Source organism: Calidris pugnax, unplaced genomic scaffold (assembly GCF_001431845.1).
Source record: "Calidris pugnax isolate Ruff unplaced genomic scaffold, ASM143184v1 scaffold188, whole genome shotgun sequence".
In the NCBI taxonomy this organism is placed as follows: Eukaryota; Metazoa; Chordata; class Aves; order Charadriiformes; family Scolopacidae; genus Calidris; species Calidris pugnax.
In genome coordinates, this window is record NW_015091257.1 from 12569217 (window position 1) to 12582922 (window position 13706).

Sequence of the window (13706 nt, forward strand, 5' to 3'; positions counted from 1 at the left end):
TTCATTTTGTTACCATTGTCTCAAAGGACTTCTCAGACATTGAGATAGATATACCAATTGTGTACACTCCTTCAGTGTTTCCAAGCTGTCATTATTTGGCCCTAACTGGAAATGTAGACAGGAAAATATATGCCTGTTCGGTTTTCTGATTATCATAACTCATCTGAATTTATTTTTTCTCTGTAATCACTTGAAGCTGACACCTGAAGTCAAATTTAGAATTACTGCAAGTGACAGCAACACAAATAGTTATAGGCTCACTTTCAATTATTTAGAAATTACTGCTGGTAAAATATTATATCAGTTTGCTTACCAATACTATTGACTTTAGTTTGAGCCCTCAGGCTGTATGCTTGATGTGGAATTTATTCTAATTTACATATCTAAGAGATCTGCAACTTAGCAACATATGAGGTATTTACTTGAGTGTTATTGCTTCCTACTACAGGTAAAAATGGAGAAAATAAAGTTTTTTGCAGAATTCCATAGTCATTGCAATTGTAAATGGTAAATGTGCTGATCTCTATAAAACGTGAAGAGCAAAGATTTTAAGAGAACTGAAAATGCTATTAATATAATTGCTTAGCCAAACTTTTTATTGCTGAGGAGCTGAAATTTGCCTCCTGATGTTATCACTGAGTTCTCAAATAAGAGCACCCAACTTTCAAATGTGCATAGCACTACACAAATTAATGCTAACTTCAGTAAGTCTAGAGATACCAAATACGTCTGGAGCTACATAACTATAACAGAGGAGTCTCAACTTAGACACTGACATTTGTAAAATGCTGATCTGATATGTATCAAATAACGGGGTTTTGAAATAAAGTAAGGTCTGAAAAAAAAATCCTCTCCTCTCTCCTTATATTTGAGGTAGTTCAGTGGGTGATGCCTCTGAGAGTCCAAGTGATGTCTGCTTCCCCTTTCCCTGGTGGAGCTGGCCCAGCCCCAGCAGGGACCCCTCTGCAGCTCCAGTTAGAACTTACCTGAATGTAAGGAGCATGAAATGTGGGGTGTGGACGTGTGGGGAGAGGGAAGAAAGAAATTAAGGTCTTTGGCCAGCCAGAGGTTCTGGCACCGATGCTTGCTGGCGTTTCCTGGTCCAATCACTGGAAGCTGGGTGGCAGAGTGCATCCTGTCTACCTGGAGAGCTGTGTGCCTGCTTGAGGGGAAGCAGAATTTGGGGTCATGCAAATGACTGTGGGGATCTACACAGGCCTGGGGGGCCACAAGAGGCTGCACGGGAGGGAGAGGTAGGGCGTGCTGTGATGTTGCTTGTGCATCAAGCTGGGGCAAGGAGTGCTGACCCAGGGAAAGGGTCGGGGAGGAAAGCTGTCAGAAATAAAATATGAGAGGGGGGTGGGCATCTCAGCATAGAGGGTGTGATGTATTGTTGGGGCTAATGCGTGCAGCTGAGTTTTTTTTAATATAAACACTGTCTTTTTATTTCTGTTCTTCCAACATCCTGCTATATTTTTTTTAGGGGTTTTATGTGTTGACAATTCTGAATGGTGTTTTTTGATTCATAGCACAGCTTTTAAGATGAATTGCTTTGAAATGAAAGCTTTGCCTTAATGGAAATTTTATTCTTAACAATAGATCTAAAGATGGCTGGCATGACTAATTATATTATTTGATTGTTTCCGGCTTCGCTGTTCCCTTTTTCCATTACTGCACCGTACGTGGGAAGATCATATAGAGTTGAATTATTTATCTTAAAGGTTCAGCAAAAGTACTACGGTTTGGCGATATTATGACAATGGGATATGTGGTTTTGGTAAGCAACTTAAAGAAAAATTATTTCACTCCTTTATGCTCCAATTTGCAGTTAATCGGTATCATCTGCCTACCTTTTTGAACTATCTCACATAAGGGTCTTGTTTCTTAAATAGGTAATGAGCTGGAAAACTAAATAAGTGTTTTCTGATCCCAGAGGCTCCAGCTGTATGTTTTCAGATACACGTTTGACTGCTTTTTACAGTTTCTGATAATTTTAGGGGCCCATGAGTTTGCGAGTCTGTGCTTCTGCTGAACGTGTTTTCATGCAGGGTCACGTTTACCACTGGCTCTTGGTCAGAACACAGGACTGAGTAGACACCTCGTGCCTGTCAGTCACCCTGTTGTGTACAAACAACTGCACTGGCACAGTGGCAGCTATGGCACGGGATGTACAAGTCACAGAACCATAGGAACACTTGCTGGAAGGGATCTCTGGAGGTCATCTAGCTGAACTCACCTAGAGTGGACTATCCTCACTATTCGGTCAGGCATACCTTCGTCTACCTGAGCCCTGAACAATTCTAAAGGTGGAGATCCCACAGCCTCACCCCCAACATGGAATAGGCCACCTGTGCCAGTGCTGCACTACCCTCCCAGCTTTTCTTTTGCAGGTGCAACCTGAACCTCCCAAGCCTCAATCTACTGCTCCCTGTATGTAATGATGCAATTTGTATTTGGAATGCAGTATTTGTAATAGTGGAGGCAATGGCTGAGGTAGCAAAACAAAAAAAACCAAAACCCAAACAAACAAAAATAACCCCAAACCAACAACTTTGTTCATTTAGTATTAAGGAAGTTGAAGTTTATTCCATTTTTAGATGACAATAAAACACAGATTTTTAATTTTATTTTTTTTTTTTGAGGGGGCATGGACTATTTGGTCTCAACAATACTTATCAAGCAAACAGTTAGAAAAATAACTTACGTTACAGCTTCCTAACAAAGTTCCAGTGCTTGTTAGTCTTCTTTCAGTATCTGCTTTACATTGATAGACATTTCTTGAAGGTGCAAAAATTGCAGTTATTTCATATCATTTTGAGTTCTTCATCACTAAGGTTATTCTGGTGGTCAGGTTTTTTCTCACTTTCTATTGATACATTTCTGAGGTCTCCCTCTGGAAAGATCAAGATGTTCCTCCTGGGCGTTAGGAGTATGTGTTATTCTTATATCTGTCTTGGTCTGTATACAACTCTATACTTCCAAGCTTTTATATCTCATTATGGAGGAAACAAAGAGAAGTTGGATGCAGCACACTTAGGAAAAGCAGCACAAATAGTGTGTAATATTATGCACATAATTCATATAAAAGCCACAGGATATATATATCTTCAATTTTTGCATGTTTTCTAGTTACCACAAAACCAGCAGATTTAGTTGCTGTTGTCTATGAACTGGTAGATTAACAGTCAACCAGAATACAGTATGTTTGATAGTGTTTTGGTTCTTGCTAGGCACTGTTGTGAAAAGTTAAATGAAAAAAAAACAGAAACCCTTAGTGTCTTCTAGAATGACGTTTGTGTGTCTTCAGATGGCTCAAACCCCATGTTGCTTCTTCCCTCTTCAGCATAAGGGTTCACCTGCTCACAGTTTGATTCTGCGCCAGTCCCACTTGCTCTTGCTCTCCTGTAATTAAAATTAATTTTATACTAGAAGCCTCTGTTCTGTTCCAAATCTTCTGGATCACCAAAAGAATATATTGCAAATAATATTGTGCTTAACTGGGAATATTTCTACCAAAAGGAATTGTGTTGGTTTTAAGGGGAACTGTAGCAAACCTACTAGGTTCTTAGAAACCCCATTAATGGAGAGACATAGAAAACCAACCCAGTTATTTTGCTGTTAATGCAGTAATATTTAAGGAAAATGACATAATTGGACAATGTCCAACAAGATTATTGACAACTGCAGGAGATGAGGAATGTGGGCAAACCCTGCCGCTGGAGAAGGCACTGTGTTCCCTGCAGGCCACTCCAGCCACCTCACAGCAGGCTTGGCAGAAGCTCGTTGCGGCCACCGTGTCCAGCTGCCTTGGTTAAACTGCTGATGATGGGGAAATTGCATTAAACCGCCAAAGCTGCCCTGAACTGAAAGGCAGGGAGCTGAACTTTTAGCCATCACTGTTGATGTTGATAATAAGCTTTAATTCCTTAACTTGATTTAGTTAGGTTTGGCAGCCCATTTGTAAGCAATCTGATGATTCAAACATCAGGATGTCTCCCAATAGTCATGATCATAGTATCAAAAATATTACTCACTTTCTTCGATCTCTCTGCCCGGTGACGATCAAGGCAATAGCTCCAATGACAACCAGGCTAATGACCACCCCAAATACAATTAACCAGATGGTGACTGGTGGTTCATAAGGTGTGGCCAGGGTTGGAGGTATGCTGTCAAACTGCAGTGTGTTATCGTCCAGTCTGAAAGCCTCATTGATTCGTCCACGAGACAGCCTGCCATCGAGAGCAAATTAAAAGAGTTTCACACATTTATTGGAAGGAACAGAACGGTTTTCAGTTGTTTTATATATCTCCAGTGTGCTAAGCTTCCCTAGAACTGCTCAGTTGAAAAGGCTGCACTGATAAACCCATATTTCTTCTGGCACAGGATGGTAAGTGACAAGCACAGTATCTTGGGCTCTTAACCTGTTGCATCTTAACTGACATGATCAGACTTAACATTTATCAAAATGAGGCAAACAGCCATCTGATCTCCCTCTCTATTTGCATTTTATACCTCATTCTCTTTACCCTGAGTTTCTTGGCTATCCATAACTTTCTTGGATATATGACAGAAAACCAGAGCTTCGACTTCTTCTTACCTGTTTCCCCTCTACAGTCTGCCACAGTTTTGATTCTTGTGTTTTCCACTGCCCTGAAAACCTTTCGCTGGTATGTTTTCTGTGCCTTGTTTTTCCTTGAACTTCTTCTTCTGCTAGTGAGTGCTAACCAGACAGTGACTTTCATAGCCATGTTCTTCTCCCTTCACCAAATTCTCTAACTGTTTTTTCAACCCCACCTCATGTTGCTGTTGTGTTTAGAATTTGTGCCCTCTTCATTTCCCACTGTACATTATCTGTGACCGCCTGTAGAGCTGCAGTTCTACTTATCATTTTTACAGCACTGACTTACAGTGGTGTCACACTGTGCTATAAAAGAGCTCTTCATTGACCTGTAAGCGGGAACTAGCTCCTGCTCTGACCTCTTCTTTCTCTCTATAATCAAATATATCTGGCTGTCTTTCTAATACATCATTATTCTGGAGTCCTTGCTATACAATAATTCTAGCACTGAATCTTCACTAATGAGAGGAAGAAAACACTCGTGCATGCACATGCCATTACCATGCCCTGGATTTCAGAATATTAGATAGTTCCTGTTAAATCTGGGCAATGCTATTTCCTGGCAAGGTATGATGCTATTAGGTGTGTTATGGCAGTTTTACAAGCCCCCTGACAACATGCTGGCTGTTGTCCAAGGCACCATCAGATAGATGGACTGTTTTCTTTCTCTCATAACAGTTTCTCTCATCCCACTATTTCCATGCTAACTGCAGAACAGACTCTCTTATCACCCCTTCTGCCTCAGCTGACTTGAGCACTGCTTTCCATTCCACCCTTTCAGCTGGTTGTCTGTTTTTTTTCACCAGAGAGCAAAATCTCACCTGATGGCATTTTCCACGTCATCTTTGGGCACAATATCACTGATATTACCTGGCATGCTGACAGTAAGGTAGAAGGAGATCCTTTGTGTCTGTTCCGTAACATGAATGTCTGCAATCCTTAACAAGAAACAGAAGAGAAAAGTTATTTTGATTGTTGAGTTGACATTAGTTTTAAATTCATGCATGTGAACAGTTGTGTTTGATCAGCAATGCACGGGGGTTAGTTTATGCTGAGTGAATGCCTCCTCGTGACCTCAGCTGGGAAGTGAAATCAATTTTCCTGACAGAATTTCTTTTTCTGTGAGCTAATTCGCAACTTGAGATGGAGACAGTCTACCCCATACCTAAGACAATCCTTGGTGTAATTTTCCAAAGCACATAATCAGCTGCAGAAGAGAGTGTTTGGGGCAGGTCTCATGAATGAAGTGATATATGAAGTACCAAGTGGAAAAAAAAAAAAATCTTTCTTCCTTGTATTGTGCTGGGAATAGATCCTAGACATTACATGACTGATGTTCTAGAAGGTAATATCAAATAGCTGAAGTAGATAGCTTCTGAAAATTTTTGAAGAGACCTGATAAAAAGGATTGTTTTTCTTACCAAAATCACTTTTGGATGATAGATTTTATGTTTGTAAGTGAACCTTGGTAAAATTAGTAAGTCTGCATGGAATTCTAGTGCTTTATAATCAACAATTTTATCTTTCCTTGGCCCAAAACCTCTTGGATATTCAGTATCTTGTACACACATTGTCAGAACTTTTTATTTCTAACCAATGTATCTTCCCTGATATTCTCATGTAGGTGTTGAGCGCAAATTCTCAAGGCTCATTTCCACCCCTGATAAAGTGTGGGACACAAAGCCTTCTGCACCCACTCAAGTTACCTAACTTTAGCACATTACTCCTAAACTTCAGACTCCTGAGTGAAAAGACAGCCTGTAACCAAGTTGGCATCTTGCCTTTTACAACCAGCTGATGTTTGACATTGTTTGCTATCACTGTACATTTGACAGAAGGCACAATTAATTCCACCAATTCATGCCACTAGCGAACCAGAAGCAATATAGATAGACACATCTGGCACAATTAAGCAAGCCACTCACTGGAAGTCAACTTTCTGTTTCTTCTCCTCTGCAAAATATTTTCTCATGGCATAGGCGATGGATGACTTGAACAAGAAGAGCTCACTTTCATCCCATGTATACTGCAAAAACAGTGCAAGAGAAATTCATCAGAGATGGCAATTACACAGCAAGTTATCTGACACTAAGAAATCATTCTAAAAAGAAATAGCCATTGTGATGCATAGCATGTACTTCAGTATTATTTATGTCTGCCGTGATAGCACTTCAGTAACCTACTCAAACCTTATAGCTGTGTTAATCTGGGCGCTCTGCAGGAGAGTAACCAAGCAGGCATCCCTGCTGCCAGACACTGCACTTTCTGTGGGGCTGCTGAAGATGCTGCAGTCTTAGCCCAGCTCCCCACCTTATGGGGAGCTAAGGCAGCAGGAGCGACATTATTCCCACTAAATATCATGCATTCTGTTTGAAGGCTAAAGATTTCATAATTTAGATCTTTTCTTAATCACATAATTTTACTTGCAGATCTGTTCTTTAAGGAGGAGAAACTCTGAGGTGGGGCTGTTGTGTGAATTTGGCTTTTTGTTTGAGATTTGTTTTGTTTCGGGAAAAAACACTTTGCACCAGTATTTCTGCAGGAGTCATATATTTCACAGAATCACAGAATTGCCTAGGTTGGAAGGGACCTTTGAGATCATCTAGTCCAGCCATAAAAAAAAAAACCAAACCTAAAAAAACCCAACACATAAACAAAACAAACACATGCACCATATTCCTGAGCACTGTGTCCATTCGGGTTTTGAATATCTCCAGGGATGGTGCCTCAATCCCTTCCCTGGGCAGCCCATTCCAATGCCTGATAACCCTTTCCATGAAGAAATTTTTCCTAGTATCCAACCTGAACCTCCCCTGGTGGAACTTGAGGCCATTTCCTCTTGTCCTATCGCCTGTGACTTGGGAGAAGAGACCGACACCCACCTCTCTACACCCTCCTTTCAGGTAGGTTGGGTTTTTTTCTGTTGGTTTTCACAGCAGAATAGATAAGTGATATAAAAATGCACTGCCTGTGTGCAGGCTCCTCCCGGCCTGCCTTATGAGTCCAAAGTTATACGCAGTGGAAGCTAACACCAGCTTCTCTGGGGCAGAAACTGGGAGCTATACAGGGGGCAAAAACCGCCTGATAACATAGCCTGGTCTGTTGTGCAACGCTGCGTGTGCACGAAGGGAAAATTCCTGCTTGAACTCTGTGGCATTTTTTTTTATTTTTTTTTTTTATCCTCCGAAGGCCTAGATTTGATTGCGTTTATGGCAGCTGGGCAGGAATGCCTGTGACTGCTGCCAGTGACACAGTTTTACACGGCGCCCGACTTTCTCGAGTGTCATTTGGGAATGCGTGTGGTAGAAAGAAGCTCTATGGTAGCGGGCTGTGTAAAACCCAGCTGCGTTTTTCAGCCCTGTCCTCCTCTTGACACAGATATAAAACGTAGAGGGAGAAACACCGGGGAGGGAAGAGCAGAAGGAGCCGGCTGCCATCAGTCCCTGCAGGATCGTGCCCCAGGGAAACATGCGGATGGCCCAAATTCCCCGCTACGCCCCGCTGCAGCCCCCAGCCCCGTCCTGGTTCTGGCTAGCAAAGGTGGAAGCTGCGAGTCACCTTTCCCTGGCCAAATGCCCCTGGCTTTCTTCTGCTTGCTGGGCAGCAGGCAAAAACCCTTTGCCAAAGCATGTTCCCGCTGCTGTCTCCGGCAGCTGGCAGTGTTCACCGTCACAGCCAACAATGCCAGTGAGGGTGGGGGGGAATCCTCTTCATTTTTTATTTATCCCCAACATCTTCAGCCTCTGCGGTGCTTTTATTTTTTTTATTATTTTTTTTTTTAGCCAGAAGCTAATTGAGCTTGATTCCTCTACTGCTGCTTTCTGCACTTAGCATCTTTAATCATTTATTTGTTTCTGTGGCGTGTATTTTGTCTCTTTAACTCTAATGTATTTTAATTGCCTCTGTGCCTCTCAAGTGCCTCCATAAATACGGCTACAGGCTGTGTGGATGGGAAGTACTTCGCTGGCTTCTGAGCTGTGTTTGAGTCGTGACTGCCCACACGCCTTCCCCAGGCATCTGGGGAACCTACCTCAGCACTCCCTGTTTGTTAGAGGCTGCTTTGCCTTTCAGAGGGAAATGAACTTTGCCAAGCGCCCCTGCTCTGTTATAGCATGTTCCCTCCAAGATCCCACATGTGACTTGAAAGACAGTGTAAGTTTGGCCTCTAATTAAAAAAAAAAAAAAAAAAAGGGATTTTCCATTGTAAAATACATCAAAACGCCGGGGGGTGACAGTTCTCCATTTCCTAACACCGTCTTGCGTGCCAGCCTTTTACAGCATAATCACACATATGGCATTGACCCCAGTGGGGAATTTTGAATTGATGTTTGAAGAGGGCTCCTGTTTTCAAGCGCTGGTCAGGAGATTGACACTCCTGGAAGCCTTTGTTTTAAATAAGACAGACCCTGAGTGATTCAGTGGGGGTCTTGTAGCAGTTTCCCTTGGAGGAGCACTTTCACAAAGCCCCAGCTGAAGCCAAGCTGTAGGTGTTTCAGCCCCATCAGCTACACTGGTGATCCAGCGATGCCAAGGCTGCAGCTTTAATCTATCAGCCTGAAAACAATTAGTAGAGTAATTGCAGCAGCACACTCTCTGGCACAGCTGGCGTGTAAGCCCAGCCGTGAGTCGGGATGCTTAATTTGCCAGAACTTTGGGCTATTGAATCCTCCCTGCTGGTAAAAGCCAGGCCATGTAGCTGAGAGGGGCAGGACTGCCTGCCTGCGTGGTGGCTGCCCCTGCTGCCCCCCCAGCACAGCTCCCTATGCAGAAGAGGGGGGCTATTTCTCTTTCTGCTCTATCCAGCGCTAAGGAGCAGAAATACTGCACGCTCAGAATGCTTTCAGCTGTCCTAATGGTGCAGAGCAGCTCGAAATATATCTTAAACAAACAGTTGCACTGAGTTCCCGGCTTCTGTGCGCCGTGAGCTGCCTAAAGCAGCCAAAATGTATTGCTCTGTGCAGCCAGGCTGACATCCCTGCCTGAGGTTTCCCCTGCCTTTTCCCTATGCCGGTTCATGCGTGTACCATTACCCACTGCTGGCATTCCATCATTCAGGGTCACATCCCTGGGAGCTCGGCATCAGGGAAATTTGTGGGGAGGCAGAAAGCTACCCAACAGGAAAAGGTTTCTTGCAAGTTGGTGATGCGGACTGTTTTTGAGAGGAAAATGCATGGCTTGCTCTTCAGAGCTTAGGAACCTACCGTCCATACAATAATTCAAATTAAGTAATCTGCGTGAGATTGTTTTACAGCTCCTCAATTGCACAACAAAAGACGATGATGGCAAAAGGAAGGCATAAAAATGGTATTAAGCTAAACATTAACCATAATGACTAATAAATGTGTTGTAATATGGAACCTTTTCATGCTGTTGATATCAGTTTGGAATTGTATCTAACTCGACTCAGCGGTCTAGGAAGCAATAAAACTCCAGTGGGGCTTGCATGTGAGAGAGTGATAGAAGCGAGAGCATCAATTCATATGAAAAATGAGCTCATGGTATTGTGTCCTTGCTAGTCCAATAAGCTCTGATGCGCAGGTCTAAATGACCGGCCTGATGACATACTCGTTCTCGGAAAATTACTAATGTTCTGCAAGGTGAAGATAGCTATTAACAGGAATGAAGTGTCTGCACTTAAGCCTTCTATGCTGCCTCTGTGAGATTAGCATAAAGAGGTACAGCTAGAATAAGGAGCAAATTTTCAGCCAGGGTTAAGCAGATGGGCTAAGCCAACGCTCTCTTTAAAACCTTAAAAGCCATCTTTACCTTTGATGAGGGTTTTTTTGGTTGCTGTAGCACATTTTGTTGGACCAGCTGGTATGACTGGGGAAAGCGAACAAGCTCTTGGGAATGAAAGCCCTTCTCCTCATCTGAAACAGAAGCAGCTGCACTGCCCCCCACAATCTTAATAACAAAGCTGTCTCTGCATAAGGGTTGGAGGGCAGGGAGCCAGCCAAATATATTCCAGGGCCTGGAAAGATTACAGCAAACAGGAAAACAAAATTCCTGTTTGGAATGTGGAATGCTGACAGAAGTGTTTATGTGAAATTAAGAACATTTCAGAGTAGAAAGTGGGATTCAACCCTTCTGTTTTAGGCCCACATTTAAATGTGAAGTAGCTGCTCTAATCATAACTTCTGAAGGCAGCCACCATAGCTATGATAATGGAAATTAGAAAAAATTAGGTAGAGGTTTTATTTGGATAAAAAATGAGGATAGCTGGGGAAAATATAGGTGTTTTCAGGTAGTTGGATTCCCCTATGCTAGCCCTCAGGCATGTCCTGTAGCAGGTAAAAAATTATTGGTACCTCCACAGAATAACTCAACTCATGTAGCTGAGATGTCTTTCTTAAAATGGGTGGGATCACTCCCTGGAGTGGTTCCTCCACTAATTGTAGAGGGAGGCTTGACCACAAACTCAGACAAGATATCTTTTATGTCTTTTAACCCTTCACCTGAGCTGATACCACTCTTCAGATACAAAGATCAGCTATACCCTGCCATCTTTTCTGACAGCCACTAGCACAACACCTCTATTGCCTGAGCAAGGGGAAGAGTCCCATGGCACAAACACACTTACCGCGTTGTCCCCCAGTGCTGACTTCAGGCTGATGCGCACTTTGATGGCATTTTCATTATCTGGTTTAAAAAGATAGAAGGTCTGTGTCAGAGCTGCAGCGACAGAAAATTTATTCCTGGGAAATGCTGGGATGGCTAGAGTTTCCTTACAGGTTCCCCTGCTTCCCTGGGCCAGCATGTTGAGATTGATCTTCAGCCACCTCTACTCAATCATCTGCATCTGAGCTGTCAGTCACCCAAGTCTGACTTTGTAGTAGACAAAAAAAGCAAACACATCACCAGAGTGCAGTCCTCCGGTCTTCTTTAGACATCTCCCAAAGGAAATGCTTTTTTTCCACCATTGGGAATGAGCAGCTCAGATGCAGCTGTTGGTGTCTGGTTAGGTGAATCCTACCATTAGAGACTGGCACAGCACTGTAAGAGTTATGGTGCTCTTCGGTACTGACAGTGATTACACATATATAACCTGCGTGGTTCAACACACAATGTTTCCACAATAGGCCAAAAAATGCATTTTTATAGGATCACAGAATGGTTTAGGTTGGAAGGGACTTTAAAGAGCATCGAGTTCCAACCCCCCTGCCATGGGCAGGGACACCTCCCACTAGAGCAGGTCACTCAATGTCCCATCCAACCTGGCCTTGAACACGTCCAAGGATGGGGCCTCAACAATTTCCCTGGGCAACTTGTTCCAGTGCCGTCCAAGGATGGGGCCTCAACAGTTTCCCTGGGCAACTTGTTCCAGTGCCCCACCAGCCTCATAGTGAAAAATTTCTTCCTAATGTTCTATGTTCTAATGTTCTATGATTCTATGATTCTATGAATATCTAATCTAAAACTACCCTCTTCCAGTTTGAAGCCATTGCCCTTTGTCCTATCACTACAGTCCCTCTCCAGATTTCCTGTAGGCACCCTTCAGATACTGGAAAGTTGCTGTAAGGCCTCCCTGGAGTCTTCTGCGGGCTAAACAACCCCAACCCAACTCTCTCAGCCTGTCTTGATAGGAGAGGTGCTTTAGCCCGCTGATCATCTTCATGGCCCTCCTCTGGAACACTTTTCCATGGTCTCTTCCTCCCCTTGAGCTCCCTTCTTTGACTAGCACATGACAGCAAACAAAATAATAGTAATTTTTCTGTACTGGTTTGCCCTATATCACCAGCTCAGGGTCCTCTGGCTCCCAGGACTGGTGGCTCCCAGCCCTGTAGAACAGGCACACTGTTCTTGGGGAAGTGCCACGCAAGTCCAAGCCTCTGGTCTTTCTTCCCTCTGCGCAGCCATCCCACACTCTTAGCACTGCCACTATTAAAAAAAAAGTAAACTCTATTTCTGAAAACTGGGTGAGGTTGCGACAAACCCTGTGTGTGCTGACTTCTCCAACTTTGGCCATGAGAAAGCCAGTCTGCCTTCCCATGAGTAAAACCTACTGCTCGGTGTGTATTTCCCATAACCCTGCTTCCCTAGGCAGAAAAGCCTTCAACAGCTACAAGAGAGAGAGACTTTGCTGGTCAAGGGTTATGAGGACTACCAAGTGTCCTTAATTCACCCACAAGCCATACGTACCTGGAGCCCAGTTTGTATTCCAACCAATGTATCTGCCAGAATTGTTTTTTTTCAGCCACTCGTACAAAGGTTCGAAGTAGCGGAGCAAGGGCGTTGCATTCATGTATTTCTCTCCTGTTGCAATTTCCAGTGCTTGAGTCCAGGGCTTGGATCTGCCTAATTCGAGCACTTCTCTGTGTATGTGGAAGGAGAGGTAATACATGTTATTGCCATGTTCCGTCTAGACATCTAGCAAAACAATTTGCAATTGGTATAAAAGTTTTCGGTTTTGTTTCTGAATTCCCTCCTTCCATCATTCCAATTAATAAAAATAAGTTATTTTCCCATTAGCAGGCAATTAAACCTTTGATGTTTAGATCCTCAGTGGATATAAATTTAGTCAACTTGTCAAAACAAACTCAGCAGATATATGCTAAATTTTCAAGCTAGGTTCATTCTTGATGAAGCCTCATTGACTCCAAACACTTTCAAGGATGAATTAGGCTTTGTTATACTCTGATTTATCACATGTGAGAAATTTGCTTTGTTACCTCAACTTCTGACCAGCTGCTGTGGAGTTGGTAATGTCACATTTGTGAAGAGGGCCATTATGGTTTGCTGCCTTGCAAAGTGCGTCCTGAAACTGGAACTGATAGATGGTCCGGGTGTAATACCTAAAGGAAGAGCAAGAAGGAAGGCATGGGCTCTGTTACACATCTGGCATGGAAACCCACAAGCCCTTGGCCTTTGGAAGGTTCTGCTGTGTCAGCCAGCGCCCCTGCTTGGGAGGCTGCACTGGAGGGAAAGAGGCCAGCTGATGTTTATTGGCTACGCAAACTCAGATTTAACAAAATGCCAAGATCAAATGCAGCAGAAGAGCCCCAAATCTGTTTTGGGGCACATAAACCAGGATCAAGTAAGGCTTTTAAGGCCCAACTCTCTGCTCTGGCTGAGCCCTCTAAAATCAGAT

General features: G+C 43.3%; 1 protein-coding gene across 1 annotated transcript in view; it reads right to left on the bottom strand.

The window, feature by feature from the left end:
* Window positions 1–2815: 2815 nt before the first annotated feature.
* The window catches only part of ACE2 (angiotensin I converting enzyme 2), a 28985-nt gene continuing 18094 nt past the window's right edge, over window positions 2816–13706 (bottom strand). The window contains exons 12-18 of the mRNA XM_014960219.1: window positions 13288–13410; window positions 12758–12930; window positions 11199–11257; window positions 6544–6644; window positions 5440–5556; window positions 4035–4229; window positions 2816–3402 (exon numbers count right to left, since the gene is read on the bottom strand). Of these exons, the coding sequence (XP_014815705.1) occupies window positions 3282–3402; window positions 4035–4229; window positions 5440–5556; window positions 6544–6644; window positions 11199–11257; window positions 12758–12930; window positions 13288–13410 (889 nt within the window). The 3' untranslated portion in view covers window positions 2816–3281. The remainder of the gene's footprint in view (window positions 3403–4034; window positions 4230–5439; window positions 5557–6543; window positions 6645–11198; window positions 11258–12757; window positions 12931–13287; window positions 13411–13706) is intronic.